The sequence below is a fragment of the Parus major genome, chromosome 3 (assembly GCF_001522545.3).
Source record: "Parus major isolate Abel chromosome 3, Parus_major1.1, whole genome shotgun sequence".
NCBI lineage: Eukaryota > Metazoa > Chordata > Aves > Passeriformes > Paridae > Parus > Parus major.
Window position 1 is genome coordinate 67,616,496 of NC_031770.1, and position 16,514 is coordinate 67,633,009.

General features: G+C 43.7%; 2 protein-coding genes across 3 annotated transcripts in view; one reads left to right on the forward strand and one right to left on the reverse strand.

Moving 5' to 3' along the window:
- REV3L (REV3 like, DNA directed polymerase zeta catalytic subunit) overlaps positions 1-4,745 on the forward strand; it is a gene marked incomplete at its 5' end in the record, with an annotated part of 71,205 nt that extends 66,460 nt beyond the window's left edge. Inside the window, 2 exons of the mRNA XM_015620910.2 lie at positions 1,000-1,209; positions 3,574-4,745. Coding sequence (XP_015476396.2) covers positions 1,000-1,209; positions 3,574-3,714 — 351 coding nt within the window. The remainder of the gene's footprint in view (positions 1-999; positions 1,210-3,573) is intronic.
- Positions 2,488-15,689, reverse strand: MFSD4B (major facilitator superfamily domain containing 4B). Of its 2 annotated transcripts, XR_001520244.3 has the most exons (5): positions 15,264-15,689; positions 15,003-15,171; positions 12,333-12,449; positions 8,434-10,005; positions 2,488-2,702 (listed from the first exon to the last, which is right to left on the reverse strand). XR_001520244.3 is itself a non-coding variant. In XM_015620911.3 (4 exons), the coding sequence occupies exons 1-4, from the start codon at positions 15,639-15,641 to the stop codon at positions 8,762-8,764; spliced, it is 1,908 nt and encodes a 635-aa protein (XP_015476397.1). In that variant the 5' UTR covers positions 15,642-15,689; the 3' UTR covers positions 4,953-8,761. The 2 variants fall into 2 exon arrangements, 1 of the variants encoding a protein (XP_015476397.1); XM_015620911.3 differs by lacking the exon at positions 2,488-2,702 and having other exon boundaries at positions 4,953-10,005.
- Positions 15,690-16,514: the final 825 nt, after the last annotated feature.

Consider the following 16,514-nt stretch of genomic DNA (forward strand, 5'->3'; position numbering starts at 1 on the left):
ACTTTAAAAATTTGTATCACCAGGAACCTAAAACAGATAATATCCAAATATGTCTTCCCTAAAAGTTAAAGAAGTCACTGAAATGCAGGAAAAGAAGCATTAGATAGCTGGATTTTAGTTTGTGATTTCCCCTGACAAAAAAGGGATGGTGAAAGACAGTGTATCTGTGTAGTTTGGTTACTGTGCTCAGGACAGACTTCAGCAGCACAGTGGTACATCATGTTCCCACTGCAATATAGTAGTATAGCTGTATTTCCCAATACAGCCTTGATTGACTTCAGTTCTTCTTTTCTTTACCTTTCCAATGGCACCGTGGCAGTCACCTTAAGTATCTCCAACAAGCTGTTATAAAAAGGTAAAAAGAGCCCTGGCTTTCTGCAAGGCCAAGGAGCAGCAAGGAAGTCACAGGGAGCAGAGCCACAGGAGAATGAAGGATAGCACAAAGCAAAAGTCATGCAGCAGCAGCAGGAGAATGAATTTCCCAGGGTGATGGGCCAGTGGTGGAGCCTTGTCCAAGGAAATAAGAGCATGAGCTAGAGCCATGGGACCAGAGCACCATGGCAGAGCTGTGCCCAGGACTGCCCGGCACAGACACTCGAGGGCAGGCAGCATCCAAAAGGCAGCCACTGGGGCTGCAGCCAGGGCACATTTAGAAGCGAATCAGATCAGCACCTAAAAAAGGAACAGCTGCAGGAGGCAGAGCTTGAGGTGAGATCAGGAGTTAAGCATGTGACCAAGGATTTTTCTGATTACAGATTCCCTGTGAAATAGGTGTGGGGAGGGCTCTGTTCAGTGTATCACTTCAGGGGCCAGTGCTGTGCTCTTCAGAGTGCCGTGATCCGTGTTCATAATTTGTGTATGAACCCATGCCCTGCAGGCCATCTTGCACTTTCTTACTCCTTTGGAAAAAAAAAATAATTATGTCATCTAGGATAACCGAGGAAAAAGGCAAGCTGCTCTCTCGTAAGTTCATTACCTCTTAATTATTTTTCTTAACAGTTTCAGAAGGCTGCCTCAGCTGCCTGCACTGAGCTAGAAGGACGCAAAGGCACCATCTCCCAGTATTTCACGACCTTACACTGTCCCGTGTGTGATGAACTGACCCAGTATGGGATCTGTAATAAATGCAGAAGCCAGCCACAGCATGTGGCAGTGATTCTCAACCAAGAAATCCGAGAGTTGGAGCGTAAACAAGAACAGCTGGTCCAGGTACGATTAAAGCATTGTCAGATGTCTGCCCGCAAAAGACAGGGGCTGAAATTTCAAAGCAGCGTGTTACTGAATACTCCCGACAGAAATGGGAAGGGAATATGGTCCGGGTGTTAAATCTGCTGCAGCTTGTTTGCTTTTCCCATTGCTGTTGAAGGCAGTGCAGCAGCTGTTAATCTCCTAGGCTTTTGTGGAAAGCTAAGGCAAAGGAGGGGATCAGAAGAGAAAATGGTTTTCTTATTTTCTTCTGATTTTTAAGAGTACCCTGTATGGTTTGTAGGTCCCTTTTTATAATGACAGAGAGCTGTGAGAGTGTAAAAGATTCACTCTTTTTTGCATTAAAACAGATGATGTTCTAGAAACAAAAATGTTGGGGCCAGAAAATTTATTTATATGTATAACATGGACGTGGTTTAGCTTGGGGATTTTCTTGTTACCTTTCCTCTTGATAGGAATTTCACAAGCTGCTGTTTCCCCTTGAGCTAGAAGTCAATTAAGAGGGTAGCTGACTGTGCTCATGAATAAATTACAGCAAAGCACAGTGCTTCCCCTTGTGGAAACATGTGCATACCCTCACCTAATTTTCATACTGTCATATTTTATAATTAATAAATATTTTAGTTTAAATTTATTTTTAGCACTAGCACATGAACTATTTTAAAGATTTGTCATAAAGCCAGGGATATAAATGTTCCTAAATCTAAGCATTGATTTGATGGATTCTCATGGGGTTGCTAAAATGCACTGTAATTCACTTCATAAATATTTCATTACTAAGGTGTGGACTATTTGCTGTATTTTGTAATATTTGCCTTTATCTGCATTGGGAATGGCAGAAATGAGGAAATGCATGTTCTGCTGTTTTCCTGTGGTACTTTGAACCCTTTGCATTGCTCTTGTTCAGGAATAAGGCAGAACTTGGCAGACTGGTCCAGCCCCACAGAAGGCTTAGTGAGTTCAATTCGAACGTTCTCTTGTCCCTGCAACACTTAACAGCTCAGCAAGGCCTGACATCCTGTCCCAGTCAGTGTTTGATCTCTCTGTAGGAGCATCTGTCTTATTTTAATATGAAGGCATATATATCCTTCACAGCTTAAATTTTTAGCCCTTTGAGATTATAAACATGCCAAAGCCAACAGAAAACTGATATAACACTGAGCTGTACATTATGTTAAACTGCACTCAAAAACTACATGCTCCAGGTTAAAACCATAGACTTATCCCCTCAACACAAACTGAATTTAGGACATGTCTCAAGTACCATTTAGTTTGGTCCTTTTCATTTAAACCACAGCCTGAGTTAGTCTGAGGTTACAAACCTGGAACCAGCTGTTTAAATCCTGTTCCTTCTGGTCACAGTTGCAGGCCAGAGGATTTGTTGCAGGCACTCTGAGGTACCACCTGTGGGACTTGGCCAGAAGGGGCTGCCCCTCCCCAGCTAAGTCAGTCTGAAGGGATTTGGTGCTGATGCAGGCCTGGTATCAGCATGGGACCTGGAAAGAAGGAAAAGAATTAGTTTTAAAAGCAAAGGGACATAATTTGGGTTTGTTGATCAGGCTGTACAAATGGTAGGATAAACTGTGCAATATTTTAATGTTACAAAACACAGGTGTGGTTGGAAGCATATTTCTAAGGTTTTGGGAAAACATTTGGAGATGGCAAATGCTGCAAAGGGTAAAAATAAAACAGCAAAGCAGTGGCCTTTAGTTTCCAAAAGATGTCTACCTTTGGAAAAACTCTGCCTGCTGCTATTTTATTCCATCAGGCATCTCACATTTAAAGTACTTTCAAGCAGCATTAACAAGTAGTTCCTTAAACAAGGAGAGCAGTACAGCTTCTGTGGCCTATGTATTTCTGTGTTGGGATTGATTGACTCTGACTAGGTAAAACTTATTAAAGCTTATCTTGAAATGAGTAATTTATTTAAAGTCCCTTTCTTCTGCAGAGAATAACTGCAGGATAAGAGTTGTCTTTTTTCACTAAACTCTTATAGAGAGTGAGTTTATCACAAATAGAACACACTTCCCTGCTTAAACTTAATTTACCTTGTTTTTTCAAGTGCCACCACATGCCAGCAGAACATAATTAGCAGGATTGAAACCCAAGCTGTAGAGTCCTGCTGTTGCTCTCTGTCCAGTTCAGTGGGAGTTGCTGCCAGCCACCCACCAGTGGCCAAATGAGCTGTCTGGCAGCAGCCCAAGAGGCTTGAAGCAGAGAAGGGAGCTGCTCTGGGTCACTCCATGTTGGGGAGAAGGGCTGTGCCTGTTCTGCTGATACAGGCTTGAGGATTTAGTAGTCCCTAGTGGTCTATGCCTCACTTGTGTTGTTTAAAATAATTGTTTCGCTTTTTCTCGTGTAATCCAGATATGCAAGAACTGCACAGGCTGCTTCGATCGGCAGATCCAGTGTGTCTCCCTCAACTGCCCAGTACTCTTCAAGCGCTCCAGAGTGAGCAGAGAACTGTCAAAGGCACCCTATCTCCGCCAGCTGCTTGACCAGTTTTAAACGATCTGTGTTACAGGATTCCAGGTGCTATTTTTGTTTTCTTCAGTGTTTACCACACTAAGACTATTGTGCATGGTGCTTTTTCAATTCTCACCAAGTCCAGGATTTCCATTTTAACTGTTGGGTTTATTATCTGAAGAATAATGAACACTTACCATAACTAAATTAAAAAAAGAAAAAAACCCAACCCATTTGTTGATCTATGAATAGCTCACTTTTTAAGATGTAAAAATTTCTTCTTCCTTTCATGTTTCTAACATACTGTTTTATAATGCTGATGTTGAAATAGCTCTGTGTAACATCTTGTAAATCCATTTCAAAGTAGAAGTCAAGTTTACTTCCTGGAGGAAGGAGCACTGAAAACCTCTTGAAACGATAAAACCATTCGTGTGTGTTCTTGAACTGTCAGTATCAAGACGTGTTACTTATATATTATCCATTCACTTTATAATTTTGTCTGCGAAATATTTTGTAAATACACTTTTTTACTTTTCAAACAACTGAGTAAAATAATGTGCAATGACTTTTATACAGATAATTTTAAAGTTGGTTGGTATATCTCCTCCTAAGTTTTGCTTGATTCCAAGTAGATCGTTATTTTGATCAGACTGTGCAAGCAGTAGTACCATGTGTAGCATTTTGAAACATTATTTTCTAAAAATTGCTGTCTTGCTTTAGCTATTAATGGGGCATTGTGAGGAACTGTGCAAAGACATTTTTGTTACAAACCTGTGGGACTGTTGCAATACTTTAAATATAAAATTTTATTCCATTTTTGCTTGTTTTGTATAGACATTTCTATTGCTTCTAAATATGCTTAAAATATTTTCTTTCCTTACGTACTGTACAGTTAAATCTTATTTGCCACCATCTTGACAAAATGTGTATTTAGAATATTTGTATAACTGTATAAAATGGAAAAGGAATTATGTGGTCAGTGCATTGTTTTCTAAACTGGAAATCATTTTGTTTTAGAAGTTAATAATGGAAACCATACTGAAGTTGAATAAAATGATATGGTAAAAAAATTATATGGGTGTTTTTAATATTTACCCTAAATTTGTTTCCATTCTCTGGCACACACAATAATGTGAAAACAACACTGCTCAAATCAAAGTTAAGAATCCAGCTTAAACTTTGGGATCTAAAATATCAGCAGCAGTTCTTGGAGGCCTTCCCCAAACCAGAAGAGAAACATTTCCAGTTTACCATTAGTCAAAAAAGGACTGAGTTTTGAATTTAAAAGTCCAGAGGAGGTTTGAAAAATAGAACAAAATTTTATTTATATCAAGGAACCTGAGTGCATTCTCCAGATAAAAATTTATTAGTCAAGAACACAAGTCAGTCTATTAAATGTCACAGAACACAGTACAATTTAAAACCCACATCAAGCAGAATAAAAACTATTACATGTATAATAGAACATCCACAGATTGCAATGCACTTGTATGCAAAGTAACTTTAAAAAAGAAAGAAAACATCAAGGCATAAAACTTTGCCTGGTCTTGCATTCAAGCATTGGTCATGTAGAGGATAAAAGTGCAAATACCAGGAGTGAGTGTTTGCAATACAGTCCAGCACTTGGCAGTGCCTCAGCATAAATAAAGTATTAAGTGACACTTAGCTGCAAGAGGTTAACTTTCATACTGGAGCAGAGCACTCATCTTCAAACTATTCCTGGTTTTGTGTAATAATTTTTTTTTTATTCCTTATTTTTGTGGACAAAAATAAGATTCTTATCAAATTCAGGTACTGCATCCATGGCTTAAAGCTCTTGTCCTCAACAGAGGGATGGCTTTTCTAGCATAAGCAGGGCAATAGTTATGTAATACAGTTACTCAAAGTGATTTCAACCCCTAACATGTAAGTACTTGAGCTTTTTGGAGAACTTGTAACTTAAAATAGATCTGCACTGTAAATAGATCCTCACTTCAGCTGTACATGCCAGGAAGCATTTTGAAAGGAAATTTTAACATATGAAAACTAACATTCATTGTCTGAAAACAAGCCTTGAGGAACGGTAAAATCCAAGAGCAGGGAGCTAAGCCTTGACCGCTGAGGGTGCCTTGAATTGGTATGAGCTGGACTCATCCTTGGAAATGTCCTGGATCTTGTTTTAAACTTAAATTGCTTCAAGTGTTTCGTTTTCAGTCAAGGGCAGCCCCTGCTATTAGAAGCATGCTGGTTAAGGGATAAGGAGAATGCTTTCTGTCCATCTATCTCTCTCTTCAAGTTTAAGACCAAAACTAAGACAGTGAAGGTTCCAAGTCCTTACTAAGTCCACATCAGTGGAAAGTGATTCTACATAGTTAATTCTTGAGCTTCCACTGTCTTACAGCCACTGCTTTCTGGATCCTTTATTCGAGGGAAAAAGCTGCTCTAAACCATGATTCCAGCCTGTTGCTCCATTCCTACTACATAGGCCTCCTACTTTTCCAGGAGGAAATGGGGATGAATTGAAGTTACTCACACAGGAGCTAATACAGACAGTAAAAAAAAAAACCAACAAAAAACCAACTTCGTTTTGTGCAATATTTTTACATTTTCTGGAAGATGGTCAGAAACACAAATAAGTGCTTGTATATATGCAGTAGATCAGCTTCTAAGAGATTACAGCGTATTTCCCAATGTAGCTTTGATTTAATTTTCTGGAGTTTTTTTGTACTTTATATCATTTGCATAATCAAGTAAACAATCCATGTAAACTATCCCTGAGAACAGTCTTACATGTAGGACATTCTGCTCTGGAATTTCATCCATAATTAGCACGTGAACTGGGGGAGTTTAGAATCTTCCTGGTTGCCCAGTATCTTTCTTTAGATAATTTTCTTCTGACAACACAATGTTAAGTATGGGGAAACTTTTTTATAGCAATGTCAATGCAGGTAAAGCCAGGGGGATGGCAGCTCCAGGGGGAAACTGCCACAGAGCAGTTTCCATATCTTCCATTGTGTCCTGCACCTTCTCCCTCCACCAGTGGGATTTGTCCTCACCATCAGCTGACACCCCCTGCTTTCCACATGAATGGAGCAGCGTGCAGGAGGAAAAATGTGAAGAGGAAAAACAGTGAAATACAGGCTCCAGCTGCCCTCATTCCATCCACTCTCTCTGCCTACCTCACTTCCACGGCAAACCAGCTCAGCATGCAGGGCCACAGTGACTCACCCCTGGCACCTCTGCCTAGGCCAAGACTGGGATTGGCATTTACGAGTCTTTACCATTCCTGCAAGCAAACAGAACCATTGTGCCACAAGTGTAACAAGGCTCCATTTTAAAGTGGAGATTCATGCATTGCTCTGGAAAAAGGTGCAATCTGTCAGAAACACAGTGGCATTGAAGTGCCAACAGCACAGAGAGAGAGAGGCCCTGCAACATGGTGAGATATAAACAAAAAAATTTTCACTGCAAGTTGATTCTGGCTTCTTATTAACTTCTCAGAAGAAAAGGAAAAGACATGTAAGCCCAGGTTGCACACTTGTACAACAAGAGAGGGAACAAAAGCAGACCTGGAAACCCAGGGAACATCTAAGATTCTGTGCTAAGTTACACCTAGAGCCCTTTTGTTACTAAATGAAACCTCTTAGCAAGAAAAATATTTATAAAAGTGCGAAGTTAAAAACCCCAAACAAGAGTACATTCTGATCACATAAACTTAAAAAAAAATACTTGACTGATCTGGAGTTCCAAGCTGACAAATGGCAAGATTACTCTTCAGAGACAGATTTTGCCATTTGCTGCTACTTTTTTTTCTTCTCTTACTGGAAGGGCTCCCTGGCATGGCTGCACCTGCCCAGGACTTTGTGCTTAGCAGCAATGAACCTACACATACAAACCATGGCGTCTCCGCTAGGGAGAGTCCATCTCCATGTCATCCCCCAAGGAAATAAATGCAAATGTCACCAATCCAACTGGCCAGGGGCAAGTAGTCATATTGGAAAGGGTTGTTTCATTGATAATTCTCTCTCCTTCTCAAATCTTCATTGTAACACATTAGCCTGTTAAATCTTGGCACAGGAAGCCAGAGAAATTGCTGTAACCGTAATTTAAACCACTGGCTTAAAAATACCATATATTAAGTAATGTCTTCTACCTGGAGGGAGCCAGCAAGAAAGATGGAGTGGGACTTTTTACAAGAGCATGTAGTGATAGGACAAGGGGGAATGGCTTCAAACTGAAAGGAAAAAAAATCTTTCCTGTGAGGATGGTGAGGCACTGAAACAGGTTGCCCTGAGAAGTTGTAAATACCCCATCCCTGGAAGTTTTCAAGGTCAGCCTGGATAGAGTTCTGCGCAGCCTGGTCCAGTGGAAGGTGTCCCTGCCATGATAGCAGGTTGGAACTGGATGATCTTTAAAGGTCCCTTCCAACTCAAACCATTCAAAGATTACATAATAATTTTATCATTTTCTGCTTACATTTCTTGATTTCAGTGGTAGTGCCATGATTGGCCTGGTTTGACTCTTAAGAAATAATTTTCAGTTTTTTCTTGTCTTTGTCTCAGAACCAAAAATTTCTGTACTTTGCCAAAAGGTTGTTCAATTTACAGCTGCTGGGCAGCACCAGAAATTTTAACTGATCTGATCACATACAACTTTCAAATGCAGTGGAAACATTCCTCCTTCACAAGGTAAGAAAGTTCAGCATTACCAATAACAGATCTCTCTCCTCTCTCATGAAAACATTTTGTGACTAAGCACCTCAGACCTGCACCTTTCACCCACCTCAAAAAACTGAGTCGTCTGAGCAGTCCCCTTCTTTCCCAGTTATTACAGCATCTCTTCCTTGGATGTGTGCTTCACATTTAGAAAGCATCTCTTATGTTTTAACAGTTTTGGCATAGCCAAACATTTATCATGTTGACCCATTCACAGCACTGAGGACCTTCCCACTCCAAGACACATCCCTGCAGGCTGAAAATGAAAGAGGAGAAAGGGCTGGGCAGATGAACACGCTGAGCTCTGCACCACTATGACAGGATTCCTGAACCGCTTGACAACAACTACAATTCAATTAATTTCCATTTAAAAAACAAAAAAGTCATCTTTGACTCTATTCACTCTTCTCCGAGTCAACATTCCCGTTTTGTCTGCCAGGGGAGCCACCAGCAATCACTGGAGGATGGCCCAATGCATTGTCCAGTTGGGGCTGGAGAGAGACTTCAGCTGCAGAGTCCCCTGGTATCCTATGGGAGGTGTCCGTCACAGAGTTTTTCAGCTTGTCATTCATTTCTACGACCTCGAAGTCTGCATCGTTCCACTCTCTCACATCCTCCTCTTCCTCCTCATCCTCAGTAAGCCTTGAGTTTGACAACAAAGCTTTACTGGTCTCGCTGTCAGCCACTTTTTTCGTGTCCTTCTTCCGGGAAGCGTTGGCCAGTTTGTACATCACGGGGAAGAGCAGGACTGTCATTACGGAAGTGGCAAAGGCAGTGTACATAACGACAGGAATGTGGTGGAACTTGCCCTGGAGATACCCCACCACGGCAGGAATGCACATCTCGCCCAGCGCCGCGCCCACCACAAACAGAGAAGCCGTTTTTCCTTCAATAACCGTGTACTGCTCTATCCAGGCAATGCCGCTGGGGAAGACGGTGGCCATGGATGCTCCGTACACGGCACTTCCCACCCACAGCGAGGCTCGGTAATGTGCAAAGAAGGCCAGGGCTGATGAGGAGGTGGTAGAGCATGAGAGACTTATCACGATCATGGTGGCAGGGGACAGGAAAGCAGCACCAAATATTGCCACTGCTCTGCACACGGCAAACGCGCCCCAGAAGACAGAATTCAAAGCAGCTGCTTCACTTTCCGTCATCTCAGCAAAGACCACTGCATAAGTAAATAAATAAGAGCCGTAAGTGACCTCTGCTCCCACGTAGAACAAGAAGAATATGAACAGGAGACCAACTAGAGGCCAGTGGTATTTGGTAAGCCTGCCCTTCTGTGCAGCAGCCTTTGATTTGTCTCTATCTGAGCTGCCCTTTGAATACAAAACAAAAAATAAGATGGAAATTAAGAGAATATAGCTCCCTATGATAATATAGGACCACAAAAAGTCTTCATCGTGATGGTCTTTTGGTGCTGGTGTAGTTGATGCAGCTGATGCTGTCGGCAGAGACTTCAGGACAGACTGGCTTGTCTTTTCAGCCCCTGCAAGTTCTTCAGATACAGAACCCACCAAAGCCATTTTAGCAACGATCGGAGCCAGAAATGCACCAACAGCAAAACTGAAGTGCAAAGCCTGCAAGTGTGGCCCAACCTCTGATCCCCAGGTTTTCAGTGCCAGTACATTGCCACCTGCAGATCAGAGAGAAAGATTCATTTTAGTCCGAGACCAGATATTGTTTAAAAGAAAAACAAAACAAAACAAAACAAACTAACCTATATTACTGATTCAATGTACAATAATGCCAGGTTTAGCAAATACAATGTGCAAAACACCAGTTAACTGGAAGATTACTTGAGCTTTAGGAGGATATTCACAGCAGTCAAAACAAAGAGTCACACGGTGGCTTAATCCAGCAGCAATGGACAGATATAACTGTGCCAGGGGAGTTTTAGATGGAGTATTAGGAAAAATTTCTTCATGGAAAAGAGTTGTCAAGCAGTTGAACAGGCTGCCCAGGGAAGTGGTTAAGTCACCATCCCTGGAGGTATTTAAAAGACATGTGGATTTAAGCGTTTCTCATTTCTCTAAGTATCAAAAGCAAAAATGCCCAGTGCTAAAAATCAGAGGCCTCATTAAACAACACCACAGGAAAAATAACAATTCACTTGCTTCTGATGGGCTGGGTCCACCCCACTGTGTTCAAATGACTTTCCAGAAACAGAAGGGTTTACCTCAATACTGCTGCAAACACCAAACTACAACATCGTTAGATCAACAATAATAGGAAATAAGATCTCAGAGAGGTGTTTTGAAGTAGTCCCTCAGAAGAATGCAGGAAAACAAAACAGTAATCAAATTCCTGTGTTGCAGTACAGCAGCCCTTGTCACTCAGCACTCTTCCAAATCAATTCAGCTTTCCTCTTCTGCCTTGCTGTGAATTTCTTCTGCTACTCCTGCTCAGCATGTGAAGTCTCCCTGGCTCTGAGCTCTGATCCAAGCAGTACACCCACTGAAGGTATTTTTACCATTGGCTGACAAGGTTTTTTTTCCCAAAAAGAATTTTTAAACCAAGTGCCAGGTATAACAATCTTACTGGAGGCAGCAAATACAGCTCTGCACTCAGTTTATTTAACATGACCTGTGCCGTGCAAAACCATCTCTTCACTACTGTGCTGTGCTCCTTTCACACCTTAGCAGAGCTCCCTCAAACCCCACAGAGTTAAGGCAGACAGTTCACATGTGCAGCCATCATTCCTCTGTGCTGCCAACCAGCTGAGCCACCATAGCCAGGCCCTGGCTGGGATGCTTCCAGAGCTATTTGGACGGCTAAGCTAACACATGGGTCAGCTCCTTCTCAGAAGTAACCCTGCCCTTAAGGTGATGAACCAGCTCCAGTAGTACCTTGCTGGTTAGTAAGCATCCCCAGGCTCCTGCAGTAGGGCAGCAGGCTCAGCACACACTGCTGGGACATGGCTGGAGAGATGCCAGGAGTGGCTGCTGGTGTTGCTTCACCACCACGTGCTCCAGCAGTCAGCCAGAACACTCTGCTAACTGATGTACTTTTGGGCATTTCCTAATCTCCACATTGCAAGTATGCCAGCATTTCCCAGGCATCTCTAAGTGTGCCCAAACTCTTTGCTGTGGCCTTGCCTCCTGATGCAAACTGCTTGCTAAAGCCAGCCATCTCTAACCCACCCTGTCTAAGCTGTGCCCAGGGGACTCATTTCTGTGGGAGTTCATTTTTCATGCCTCCAGTATAACAACTGACCTTCCTGACCACACCTATACCTGTTCTGCAACTTTACCAACACACCTCAGGATCATTGCATCATTTAGGTTTTAAAAGACCCCTGAGATCACCTTCCTCCCTCCAGTAATAAGCCTTTGCTAAGAAACTGGGTTCGAACAGCTTTTCAGCTAAAGTGCTGGGTTTGGGGATTTTTTCCCAGGCCATTTGCAGTAAGCACATGCCACAGACTTAGAATCTGGGGGACAGAAAAAATTTGTATTCCCAGACACCTAAGCATGGCTGGCCAAAGGTGGGAAATATCCCTTAATTCAGGGAGATGGGCACCATGGTGCTGTGAAACCCCAGCTGATGCTGAGACAGCTGTAGGTGGGCAACTCTGCCAACAGCAGCTGTTAAGAGTCTCAAACACCAAGGCTTTGCTCAGAACTAGCTTAAGCCCAGCTAATACTAATGAACCATATCCTGACCAGCTTCCTTAAATGAGTAATTTAAAAATTGCTTAGACTAACGGTCCACTGAAATGCAAATTGGTCTTTTCCAGGAAACATGATATTCTCCACTCCCCAGCCCCTAAAAGAAGGCCTGTCACACACACACAGACAATGTAAGCCTTAGAACCAGCTTAATCCAAGAATCACAGCTAGGTAAAACAGCTCCCCTCTTGTAATTTAAGATGTATCACAAGAAAAAACAGCAACTGTTTTGGTATGCTTGAAGTTTCCCATTATTTTGGTGAAAGAACTGTCAGACCACAGGGTCCCTTACCTGTGTCCAGAATTCCCATGGAACCTCCAATAATTGACATCAAGACTGTTAATAGCAGGTATTCCTTACACCAGGGTATCACATAAAGACCAGCCGTTGTTCCAAGCATGGATAAGGCTGGAAAGGTTAAAAAAACAAAACAAAAAACTCACATACTACAGTTTCCATTTAAATAACACAGAAGACCAAGAAATACAAATTAATTCACGATTATTGAAGTTGCAGATAATCCTAATAAGTGATGCAATGTAAATACTTCGATCCATGGTTAGCAGTAGCAGCTAGAAAGTTCAACAGATCATTTTTTAGTTGGAAAAAAAAAACGAACTTCATCAGGATATAAAACCTGCATGACAAACTTATCAAAGAGAGCCAGCAGTTCCTGCTTGGACACTAAGAAGTTTTCTGCAAACTTCTGATTTCACTTCACCGTGAAACCAGTAAAACCGAGTTTGAACAGTGTGAAGCCTGTTCTCTGAGAACTGCACAACATTTAATTTGGCTCAATTTTTAAAAGAACCCAAATAATTAAGCTCTTAAAAATCCTATGAAGTAATTGTACCTTGTCTACCAAGTGATCTCCATATAAAGATTCTGACTTTTCTTTATGTTCCGTTCTCACATGAGGGATGTATTCCAAGGAATTTCTGGAGTTTTAGACAGAACTACAAAATTTCTCATAAATAAGTTTAACAACAATTAACTAACTGTATTAGCTTTGCCATTATTGGCTACACTTACAATAAGCCATTTCAAAAAATATTTTTAGCTAACGGAAATTGCTTTTATTACCATTTGGGAGGAAGTTCAGCAGTTCAATTCTATGCTTATAATTACCTTCATAATAAAACAACCTGCAATTAATAACTTGAACAGACAGTATTAGGTTCTTAGAAAGCTTGTACCAGTTCAGCTGTCTCTATTATTTTTCAAATCCATACATGATCACAGATGCTGCAGATACTTAAAACATCAATGGGAGCTGATGTAATTAAGAATTTAGGTTGATTCCAAACAAAAATGGCAACAATGTCCTAAAGTCCTAGCAAGATACTTAGAATACATGCCTCAAAACATTTTTGAAGGTGTGCATGCTGAGCTGCATGAAGAAAACACTAGAGATGGGGAATATTAAGTACAGCTCCCAAGGTGCCCTGCTCAGACCCGAAAAATAACTTCCCAGCAAGGGCTCGGTAGTTCATTTCAGCTCTACGCCTGATGATTAGCACTTAAAAATTTCCTTGACAAACACAGATGATGTTTTTGATTTTTCCTCTGTGTAGATTTTTTTCTCTGTGGCAGAGTTCCAGCAGTTGAAAGATGGAAGGTAAAACTACACAAGCCAAAAAATTTTACAGGCAGCCCTAGATGATAAAATGAGAACAGGTTCAGTAGTTCAAATGGTGGTCTTGCCATAAGCACCACCACGCTGGAAAGGATAAGGAGTTAATGCCGAGCATTGTTGACAGACAGCTATTCTCAGGAAAAGAAACTATTTCAAGTTAATATTGCATTTCTACAGGTGTGTGCACTGATTCCTTTACAGAAGTCAAAGTCTGACTTTGTAAGGTGCACAAGGAGGAGGTTCAAGGGAACCCACTCCACAACTGCAAGCACTAGCAATAGAAAAAGGGATCTTATCTGAACTGACCATATATATGATTACAGCAAGGTTATTACGAGAGGCACAGTTCCCTGAACTAAGGAGAAGAAGAGCAAGCCCTGGTATACATTTTAATCCCTAGCTTAGAGCACAAAGGCACTTGAAAACAAAAGAGACCAGGGCTTCCACTATTTTAGGTGTGTTCTGAGAATCTGAGAAGGGAGTGAGACACTAAGACAACCCTAAAAGGAGCCCCTCCTTTCTGGATGTTGAGTGTGGCTCCGGGCACCGTGATGGCTGAGCAGCCTCACTCTGCCCGGACAAAGCCAGGCCTGTGCTCCTACAGGAGCAAGTCTCCACAAGTCCAGAAAACTCTCAAAACCATCCACTGTGGTTCCTACAGTTTAAATGTTTCCACCATTACAGACAGTAATTAATGTTTCCCACCTTAATTAAGTTAAAATTTGGCTACGGCCCTCCAGTCAAAAGCCACAGACTTCCGTGCAGTACACGAAGCTGATGGTGACTGAGGAGTGTTAAGGGAAGGGGAAGCTCCCCCATAGAAATGCGCCTCAGGGTGACTGCTGGAGGTTTCCGCTGCACACCCGGCAGCCAAAACCCAGCTTCCTGTTCCACGTGCTGTAGTGTCACTGCAGAAGCCTGCTATGTTCCAAGAAGAGCACCTACACTGTGCACATTACTTGATGCGAACTAAAAAAAGCCCAGTTGTACTTTGCAGTGCAAACCAAAGGCAGCACTCGGTCAATCCCTGCAGATTTTGTCAGTTCAGTGCCCGTTCCGGCTGTGGCTGTGCCCGGCGGGCCCAGGCTCTTGGCAGCGATGCTGCAGAGCAGCGATGCCCGGCGCACGCCGTGTCAGCCATCGGCCGGGACGGAACATGGCGACAGCGAGCGGGGATCTGCGGGGAGCAGCACCACATCCCACGGACCCTCCCGTTCCCGGGGCTCGGCACCGCTCCGTAAAGGCGACACGTCTCCCTCTGGGGCTGCGCTCGCTGGGGAGAAGCAGAAGGTGCCCCGGTCAGTGTCCGGCGGGGCAGCACTCACCGAGCAGCAGAGTGGCGTTCACGCAGTCGAAGAGCACCCCGCCGACCATCGACCCGGCCAGACAGCCCAGGGACCGGCCCACGAAGATGTAGTACATGTCGCTGACGTTCCTGCCGACATTGGCGGCCAGGTTGGGGAAGGTGGGACCCAACACCGCGATGCTCAACCCCTGCAGGGCAGAGTGCGGGATCACCTCGCCCGTCCCGGGGAAGGGTCTGCACCGCTCCCCGGGGCCGCCCTCACTCACACTCATTCACTCACCAGCCCCAGGAAGGAGGCGCAGAGCGCCCCGGTGGTGCACCAGCGCAGCGCGGCCCCGTCCGCGCATCGCCCGCCGCCGCCCCCCCCCGCCCCCGCCTCCGTCTCCGCGTCCGCCTCGGTCTCCTCCGCCTCGATGATGCGGACCCGCAGCTCCCGGTCGGCCTCGGCCATGGCTCCCGCCGCCGGCTCCGAGGGCCGCTCCGGGCTCGGGGAGCGCGACCCCGGCGGCTCCGCCCCGCGCACGGCGCCGGGAGGAGCGGGAGGAGGAGCGGGAGGAGCGGGAGGAGCAGGGGGCTCGGAGCCGGGGGGCGACACCGCCGCTTCCTCCTCCGCCAGGGGCTCCTCCTGGGAGCGGGGCTCGGCGCTGGGGAGCGACATTCCCGGGACAGCTGGCACCCCACAGCCGCTGCGAAAGCTTTTGCAACAGTACCCGAGGAAGTGCCCTTATAAACCAGGATTTATTAGTTTATTTATTTTTAATCTGTGCTATCACTCAAATTGCATTCGACCTTTCAGCCAACCGGTCGTAAAAGGTCTTTGTCTTCCACAACGACTGTGTTATGTCACGCTGATAAGTCTTCTCAAGAGAGAGAAACCTGCTGGGTCTGCTAAGGAGAGGTGTTAAAGCAGGCCTGGTATTAAAAGTTTTAAGTATTAAAACTGTGTGAATTCGTGCCGCTCACGTGGAGCAGCTCGAATAGAATAGCGCATAGACTGTGCAGCAGGACTCAGTGGGTGCTCCCTGTGTGGCACTGAGGTGCTATTCCCTCAAGAAAAGCTCTGAGTTTCACCGCACTTAATAAGTTTAAGCGACATAAACAACTCGAAAGATCATTCCAAACTGCACTGCTTTGTTTTGCGAGCTGTTCCTAACAAGTAAATACTGGGATATAGCAGCGCAAGGACAGTGAGCAGCCCATTCCCGTTTCCCCTGGCATTGGCAAGCATGTTGCAAATACCTTCCTGATAAAAAAAGCACCTGCTTGCTACAAGTAATACTGTCAGATAGTGTTTAAACCTGGTCGATCCCACATGCCTACCTTTGCAAGAGGACAGAGTTTGAGCCCCGAGGTATCTGCAGAACGCTGATGCTGAGCTTCTGTTCATACATCCAGCAGTAGAGACAATTCCAGATAAAATAATTTCAAATATAAAATAATAGTAGTCACACAGAAGTCAAACCACATTTCTAGATGTGTTTTGCCTCGTTATACTAGGGGCTTGCTGAAAAAGGTACAGCAGTATTTGAAA